Source organism: Lampris incognitus, chromosome 10, assembly GCF_029633865.1.
Source record: "Lampris incognitus isolate fLamInc1 chromosome 10, fLamInc1.hap2, whole genome shotgun sequence".
NCBI classification, from domain to species: domain Eukaryota; kingdom Metazoa; phylum Chordata; class Actinopteri; order Lampriformes; family Lampridae; genus Lampris; species Lampris incognitus.
This window is the reverse complement of record NC_079220.1, coordinates 4,579,237-4,588,213: the sequence shown is the minus strand read 5'-3', so window position 1 is coordinate 4,588,213 and position 8,977 is coordinate 4,579,237. Positions and strand designations below refer to the sequence as shown.

General features: G+C 51.6%; 1 protein-coding gene across 1 annotated transcript in view; it reads right to left on the bottom strand.

Annotated features, from left to right (window-relative positions):
- The window catches only part of cpt1a2b (carnitine palmitoyltransferase 1A2b), an 81,441-nt gene extending 74,139 nt beyond the window's left edge, over window positions 1-7,302 (bottom strand). The window contains exons 1-3 of the mRNA XM_056288639.1: window positions 7,162-7,302; window positions 5,803-5,942; window positions 627-804 (exon numbers count right to left, since the gene is read on the bottom strand). Of these exons, the coding sequence (XP_056144614.1) occupies window positions 627-804; window positions 5,803-5,942; window positions 7,162-7,302 (459 nt within the window). The remainder of the gene's footprint in view (window positions 1-626; window positions 805-5,802; window positions 5,943-7,161) is intronic.
- Between the last annotated feature and the right edge of the window lie 1,675 nt (window positions 7,303-8,977).

Genomic DNA, 8,977 nt, shown 5'->3' with positions numbered 1-8,977 from the left:
GGCGCCACATTTGTAAGGAACATGCATTTGTGGGATGAGCAGCAGAGCTGAGTATATGGGTTGCGCCCATGAAAAATTTGCCAAATCTTCTCTGCCAATGCCAAACAGCTTATTTTGCTGCTGCTATTGAGTCTTGTGTTGAGCTTCTGGTACCCCAGGTGCTGACCATCAGCTGCCTGACATAAGATTTACTGCCAAGAAGCATTGTTACAACAAAGACATCATCTACCAAACACACATTTCCTGACTTTTTGTGCTTATATATATATATATATATATATATATATATATATTAATTTACATTTGTGAAAATTTTGCTATGATTATTGTGGTAATATTTTCTATTTGTTGGACATTCTCCAGATCACTCACCACCTGGTCTGCAGGATTATGGCTAAAAAAATGGTCATGATTATTAGTAAGATTATTAGTAGACTGACTCCATGTTCATAACTGCATTTTATAAACTTGTGAATAAACATTCAAATGTACAAATCTTCAAGTCAAAAGAATACTTTCTTCACACCAGAGTAAACCAATAATCGCCCCCGGTCACGACCTAAGAAGGGTGGAAGCCAAGGCGGAAGTCGGGATTAATGTGGGATTAAGTGTGCGGCACCACTCACCACCCAGACTTTAGTGGTGGTCGACAGCCGGCCGTGCTGCTCGAACATCCAGCGGTGGTACGAGAGCAGCAGCTTGAGACAAAACCTGAGCGTGAGGATGAGGGACAGCCACAGCAAAGTACTGAAGACCAACGCCGACACCATGGTCTGTCCCTGGGCACTGAGAGAGACATGGAGACTAGAGGGAGGACAGAGAGAGAGAGAGAGTTAGCATGTTGGATTAAACAAGCATTACAACTGCAACAATAGCAAACGAACCGATGCTGACTCAAGCTAACATGCAGGGGTGTAGTACTCGCGTCCGGGCTCAGGAGCGAGTCTGCATTGTGAAGGTCTCGGTCTTGTCTCGGACTTCACAGCACGATGACTCAGGACCGGACTCGGTCTTGGACAGCGCAGACTTGGGATAGTCTTTCAAGACCGGTTGAGTACAAGACTTTAATTTATCTTATTTTTTGTTTTTTAAATGAAAATTGAGCATGATCGAGTGCATCAAAAATCTGATCTGCTTGTATTTTCCTTAATCATTGTTAATTGATGCTTCTGAAACACTGGGATCTGAAACATCTGGTCCTTGGTGGAGGAAAACCAGTCTGTGTGTGAATACTACAGTGTAGTAGTAGTAGTAGTAGTAGTAGTAGTAGTAGCTGTAGTAAACCCAGCCACTGGGGGTGAACAAGCCGGTGCATTCTTAGTGCCGGTCCCAAGCCCGGATAAATGGGGAGGGTTGCATCATGAAGGGCGTCCGGCATAAAACCTTTGCCAAATCAAATCCGTGGGTCATGAATTAGATTTCCATATCGATTCAGTCGAGGCTCAGGTTACCAATGACCACTACCGGCACTGTTGGCCTGCAGGGTGCTGGTGAAAACTGTGATACTGTTGGGCGAGCGAGAAGGAGAGGAGGAACCTTACCATCATCCTCGATCAGAAAAACACCAATCTGACAACATTTCCAAAAAGATGGAGGTAAAACATCAACAAATATTGAATTTTAAGACAGTATAAACAAAGTCAACAGTCTATGTACTGAGTAGTGACTACGGAGGCGCAGGCAGAAGCTTAAAGCTTCTGTATGATTATCCTACATCCTTAAGAAACACAGTTTGAATATGCCGGTAGACTATTACAGCCACCGCCATGGTGTTTAACTGGACTTCCACTCTTCTGCCGTCAGTCTCAATGCAACTTTAGGCCCCACTGGCCTCGAGTTGGGCCGGCCATCTTGAAGCCTTGGACTCATCTCAGGTGGTCTTGGCTACAAGACGTGGTCCTTATAGAGCCATCTAATGAATGAGGCATCTTGTTTTTCGTATCGCATGGAGAGAAACCTTCTCCGACGGGACCCGTGCGTCAGTAAACTGCTGGATCAGAGCCGACATGCAGGATCACACACAGCTGCACCGCTGTTGACCCTGAAGCCACTGTAAAATATACAAAGGTAAGGTGTGCCAGCGAGAAAACCTTGAAGACAGAATGTCCTGTTCTTAATGTACCCTTAAAGCCAACGAAGGCAGCGCGGAAGTGTGCGGTCTCTAGACACTTTGTGTTGTTATTGTGAGGAGATAAAATGACAAGAAGCGATAGACAAAAGACGCCGGGAGGAAGAGGACTGGGAGTGAATGAAATATAGATGTCGACATGACACCGTCGTCCACAAACGACAAAGGACATTTAAACAGTCAGCAGCTCTTGTCAAAAGGACGACGACAACATGGATATGCTGTTTCTATGCGAGTGTGACGGTCACACGCTGATAAATGGAAGTAAATAAAAAGTTTTCATCATATCACAGTGATACGACATGAGTAATGAATGAACAGGTGTTTACATTTACTCACTCAAGAGTCAGTGTTATCAGGGTGGAATCGGTGCGGCGAGGTGTGTGTGTGTGTGGGTGTGTGTGTGGGTGTGGCTGTGTGTGTGGATGTGTGTGGATGTGTGTGTGTGTGTGTGGGTGTGGCTGTGTGTAGGCCGCAGGCTCCACTTTACAAGGAGGAATACCAAAGCTATGCGGTAGGGAAGTAGGGTAGAGGTCAGGCGTGACATCACAGCCACAGTAACTCAACACTAACATAATATGTGTTATTCTGCGATTGAAGACACCTTGCCCTCCTGATACCCTCCTGATACCCTCCTGATACCCTCCTGATGCCCTCCTGATACCCTCCTGATGCTCTCCTGATACCCTCCTGATGCCCTCCTGATGCTGTCCTGATGCTCTCCTGACGCCCTCCTGATGCCCTCCTGATACCCTCCTGTTGCCCTCCTGATACCCTCCTGATGCCCTCCTGATACCCTCCTGATGCTCTCCTGATACCCTCCTGATGCCCTCCTGATGCTGTCCTGATGCTCTCCTGACGCCCTCCTGATGCCCTCCTGATACCCTCCTGTTGCCCTCCTGATGCCCTCCTGATACCCTCCTGATGCCCTCCTGATACCCTCCTGATGCCCTCCTGACGCCCTCCTGATGCTCTCCTGATGCCCTCCTGATGCCCTCCTGATGCTGTCCTGATGCTCTCCTGATGCCCTCCTGACGCCCTCCTGATACCCTCCTGTTGCCCTCCTGATACCCTCCTGATGCCCTCCTGATACCCTCCTGTTGCCCTCCTGATACCCTCCTGATGCCCTCCTGATACCCTCCTGATGCTCTCCTGATACCCTCCTGATGCCCTCCTGATACCCTCCTGATGCTCTCCTGATACCCTCCTGATGCCCTCCTGATGCTGTCCTGATGCTCTCCTGACGCCCTCCTGACGCCCTCCTGATACCCTCCTGATACCCTCCTGATACCCTCCTGATGCCCTCCTGATACCCTCCTGATGCTCTCCTGATACCCTCCTGATGCCCTCCTGATGCTGTCCTGATGCTCTCCTGACGCCCTCCTGATGCCCTCCTGATACCCTCCTGTTGCCCTCCTGATGCCCTCCTGATACCCTCCTGATGCCCTCCTGATACCCTCCTGATGCCCTCCTGACGCCCTCCTGATGCTCTCCTGATGCCCTCCTGACGCCCTCCTGATGCCCTCCTGATACCCTCCTGATACCCTCCTGATGCCCTCCTGATGCCCTCCTGATACCCTCCTGATGCTCTCCTGATGTCCTCCTGATGCTCTCCTGACGCCCTCCTGATGCTCTCCTGATGCCCTCCTGATACTCTCCTGACGCCCTCCTGATGCTCTCCTGACGCCCTCCTGATGCTCTCCTGATGCCCTCCTGATACTCTCCTGATGCCCTCCTGATGCTCTCCTGACGCCCTCCTGATGCTCTCCTGATGCCCCCCTGACGCCCTCCTGATGCCCTCCTGATACCCTCCTGATACCCTCCTGATGCTCTCCTGATGCCCTCCTGATACTCTCCTGATGCCCTCCTGATGCTCTCCTGACGCCCTCCTGATGCTCTCCTGATGCCCCCCTGACGCCCTCCTGATGCCCTCCTGATACCCTCCTGATACCCTCCTGATGCCCTCCTGATGCCCTCCTGATGCCCTCCTGATACCCTCCTGATGCTCTCCTGATGCCCTCCTGATGCTCTCCTGACGCCCTCCTGATGCTCTCCTGATGCCCTCCTGATGCCCTCCTGATACCCTCCTGATGCCCTCCTGATACCCTCCTGATACCCTCCTGATGCCCTCCTGATGCCCTCCTGATACCCTCCTGATGCTCTCCTGATGCTCTCCCGACGCCCTCCTGATGCTCTCCTGACGCCCTCCTGACGCCCTCCTGACGCCCTCCTGACGCCCTCCTGATGCCCTCCTGATACCCTCCTGATACCCTCCTGATGCCCTCCTGATGCCCTCCTGATACCATCCTGATACCCTCCTGACACCCTCCTGACGACCTCCTGTCGAATAAATCCACTCATCTCGATTAAGGGCCGAGACGAGTTTCTGGGTCACCGCAGCTCGCAAAGGCAAGCGAAGCCCGCGGGCCCATTCGTCAAAGCAAAGGTCCGACACCTCGTTCAGTAATACTGTGGATCAATACGTACCGTCAGGGGCCGGGGGAAAATGTGCACTATTAAAAGAATAGTTCTGTTTCCAGGGTTTTTGTCATGTGCCCTACCTACAAAGTCACACATACTAGTGGATATCCTGTTTGTACCTTTGTGTGCAACTTGACAGTACGTTGAATGGCGATTTAGCCTAGCTTAGCTCAATTGCTGGATGTCTACCAGGATCATTAGCAGCACCTTTAAAAAGAGGGGAAATCAGGCATCTGGGTAGCGTAGTGGTCTATTCTATTGTCTACCAACAGGGGGCTCGCCGGTTCAAATCCCCGTGTTACCTCCAGCTTGGTCAGGCGTCCCTACAGACACAATTGGCCATGTCTACAGGTGAGAAGCCGGACGTGGGTGGGTATGTGTCCTGGTCGCTGCACTAGCGCCTCCTCTGGTCGGTCGGGGCGCCTGTTCGGGGGGGGGCTGGGGGGAAATAGCGTGATCCTCCCATGCGCTACGTCCCCCTGGTGAAACTCCTCACTGTCAGGTGAAAAGAAGCGGCTGGTGACTACCACATGCCTCCTCCCATACATGTGGAGTCACCAGCCACTTCATTTCACCTGACAGTGAGGCGTTTCACCAGGGGGACGTGGCACGTGGGAGGATCACGCTATTTCCCCCAGTTCCCCCTCCTCGCCCCAAACAGGCGCCCTGACCGACCAGAGGAGGCGCTAGTGCAGCGACCAGGATGCATACCCACATCCGGCTTCTCACCTGGAGACACGGCCAATTGTGTCTGCAGGGACGCCCGACCAAGCCGGAGGTAACACGGGGATTCGAACCGGCGATCCCCGTGCTGGTAGGCATCGGAATAGACCGCCACGCCACCTGGATATCCAAACTATTTGAATAATTTAGCCAAGTGAGGGTATTCTCATCTCTCCACCTGAACACCCCTGCCTCCATCCCTGTGTGTGTGTGTGTAGGGTGGAGACTGGGGTATTTGCCATCATACCGGGGTTAGATCAGTTTACACTGGCCGGACATTTTAAGCTGGCACACATATCCAGCACAAGCTGGGGCGAGTACGACAACAAAATGAGCTGAAATACCAAGTACACCAACGTTACATGAAGCCAGTATCTACAAACACAAACAGAACATTCCTGTGTATCTAGACACGTCAATATGTGTGTGTCTGTGTGTGTGTGTGTGTGTGTATATAGGTATACACATACCTGAGTGGCAGGTGTTGCTGAATCTTGGCAATAAGTCCCATGCTGGGATCTGAGCGCAGGTACATGGTGGCCAGGATCGCTATGACAACAAACAACCAGGAGGAGGGGCTGGCGGGGTACACACCTTTTATCACCCTATTCTGTTTGCACAGACACAGAACAAAAGCACAGTTATCGTGATGGTGTACTTTATTTACTCCTCGTGACCATGCACGCTAACGGCCTACATGCTTTGTTGAGTTCTCTAGAGACCAGGATGCACTTCTGCTGATGCTGGCTGCAGTGGGCTCATAGGTACCATACTGCAGCCAATTCAGGGGGCGTCCGAGAACCGCCGCAGCCGGGACGCGAACCCGGGTCACCCGCACCACGGGCGACTACGTTAGCCAGTCGACTAAAGGGTCCAACCCGTTAGCCAAGGGCTAGCGAGTCTACACAGCCGTGGTCGTTGGTACAATATTTACACGGGAGCTCAAGTCCTCTTTGAGTCTCTCTGATCACTGATGCATACAAGATGGTTGCCGATACGTGGAGATCCAGGTCACGGGCGCTTTTGTGGCTGTTCATTTTCATTGTCGCTTTTGCGACAAGTCATCATTATTTCAAATGACTCCCAGAGATTTAGGTTGCCGCTCGCTCACCGCTGACACGTTCCCATGTCATCAGACGCATCACTACCACGATCTGCAAGACTGGACCCATAAAAGTACTTTGTGTAATTCATCCTGAATCCTGGTCTTTGCTGTCCTGGTATGTGGCTAACAACAACAAATCAACACAAGCCAGCTTAATTCGGGAATATGGCCCAAATATGCCAAATCAAATGTGGGCCTTTTTTGGCAAAGATGCGTCGCTCTGGGCAACATGTGATCTGGATGTGACCCTGAAGCGGCCCGTGTGGTAAATGGTGAATATGGCCCAAATATCACAAAACAAATATGGACCACCTGTGGCAAATATGTGGCACATGCAGCATTGCTATGGCTTGGTTCTGACCCAGATCTGGCAAACAGGAGCGGACCGCCCAACTGCCATCATTCCACGCGGTATGTGGGCCGGATGAAAGTGTCGGGTCTGGGACGGGTCCGGGCCACAGCAATTTTGCTATCTGGGAAACCAACTCCAGTGGCTCAGCTCCTGATATTTGGAGTTCAGAGATGTGGGTATTGTTCACTTTGTTTAATTCACAACCTTTCAGGAAGTCCTCCTGACACACACACACACAAGTTGTACTACACAAACCATTACACATAGGTAGGTACCTTTGTTACCTGCAATTTAAATACACAATGTGAAGAGAACCCCCCCCCCACCACACACACACACACACACTAAAATCGTATTGTGTGTCAGCCTTACCCTGACGCGGCTGACCCGTTTCTTCCAGGACCGGACTCCGGACAGGTAGATCTGGTGGAGGGCCTGGTAGGAGAGCTGCAGGTCGATGCCCTCTGGCGTTATGGTGAACTGGAACGCCACTGCTTGATGGGCCTCCGCCATTGCTGTGGAAACACAGACCACCTCAATTCAGACGCCTGCACCGAGATACACACCGAGGTCTGCACATGGCTAGAGGCTGTAAATGTGCAGTAGACTAGTTCAGACTCAGAATCAGAAACACTTTATCGTTTCATGCACTTGCGCAAATGAAACGAAACGTGGTTTCCCCAGCCCGCAGCAGTGCGACACAAAGACTAAAACGCATATCTAAAAACTACAAGAACACATATATCCAAACTAACACATATATCTAAACTAAACAAAACCACTGTCCAGGAGGACGAACACCAGCCAGGATGACTGTCGGAAGTGCCGGTCTGCATGGGCTAGCAGTTAGCTTAGCCTGCCCCGCTTCTGCGCCCTCATCGTTTCCTCTTTGGGCGCAGCTCCGGTCAGGGCCGTGGTCCTTGGGCCCACAGGACACAGCAGACCAAGCGCCCTCAGCCGATCCAGCGCCAGCTCCCCCAGCCAGACACCTTCGACACACCTCCCCGCACTCCCCACAACGACACTAAAAACACAGTCAAGGCTAGGCGAGGCCGCCACCAGACCACCCTCGGTGTTATCGGAACTGCCGGTCTGCACGGGCTAGCAGTTAGCTTAGCCTGCCCCGCGTCCGCTCTCGAGGTTACGGGGCAGGTGAGCGAGCGAGTGGTGTCGTTGATTCCGGAGTGGTTTCGACTGGCCCGGCTGCGAGTCACGCAGACTCGCGGAGTTGGAAGCGTGGTGCCGGAGGAGCTCACACGCCGACACGGAGTTAAACCATTGCATTTTAAGCGATCAGCGAAATTGTTGGTTATGACGGTGTAAAGTCCGCATCGAGAATAAATACTGGAGTCAGTATTTGTCTGGGCAGTATTGATAAAGTTAACGTGGTTGTTGAGCAACGTGTGGTGAACCAAGACACCTTTGTTCAGGTGGTGCCACTGGTTAATCTGGCCAACGAGATCATTTTGTCCAAAGTCCCTCTGTTCACTAGCAATCAAATGTTGCCAAGAGAGCTGGTGCGGCACGGACAATTAACTCCCCTGTAAAACTGATTCCTCTGAGCCGTAAACCTCCACATTTATAACATGTTTACTTTAGAAGGCAGGTCTTTATGATTCTGAAGAACAACACGGAGGAGTCGAAACTGATGTTGAAGTTCAGAGTAGAGGGTTTTGACTACACTGTCCAGGGTGTCTCCCCGCCTGCCGCCCAATGACTGCTGGGATAGGCTCCAGCATCCCCGCGACCCTGAGCGGTTTGGATAATGGATGGATGTTTATGTATCGTCCAAGAAAATGAAATGTTTTGGCTGCAGAATGGAGGGTCACCTCATCCGTTCCTATCCAGAGAGACCAACAACTGAGTCAGCTGCTGGCGAGACTTCAGCACAGAGCCCTGAGCAAACTGGGACTGCAGCACCGAGCTCAAAGCAGGAAAAAACACAGCAGGGGGAAAGAAAAAAGAAAAAACTGAGCGAAAGCTGAGTTTCAGGCTGCTGGTTCAGTTGCTGATGATCCAGTTTCTGCTAGTTCGGGGGCTGCTGATCCGGGTTCTGCTAGTTCGGGGGCTGCTGGTTCAGTTGCTGATGATCCAGTTTCTGCTGGTTCAGGTGCTGCTGATCCGGGTTCTGCTAGTTCGGGGGCTGCTGGTTCAGTTGCTGATGATCCGGGTTCTGCTAGTTCGGGGG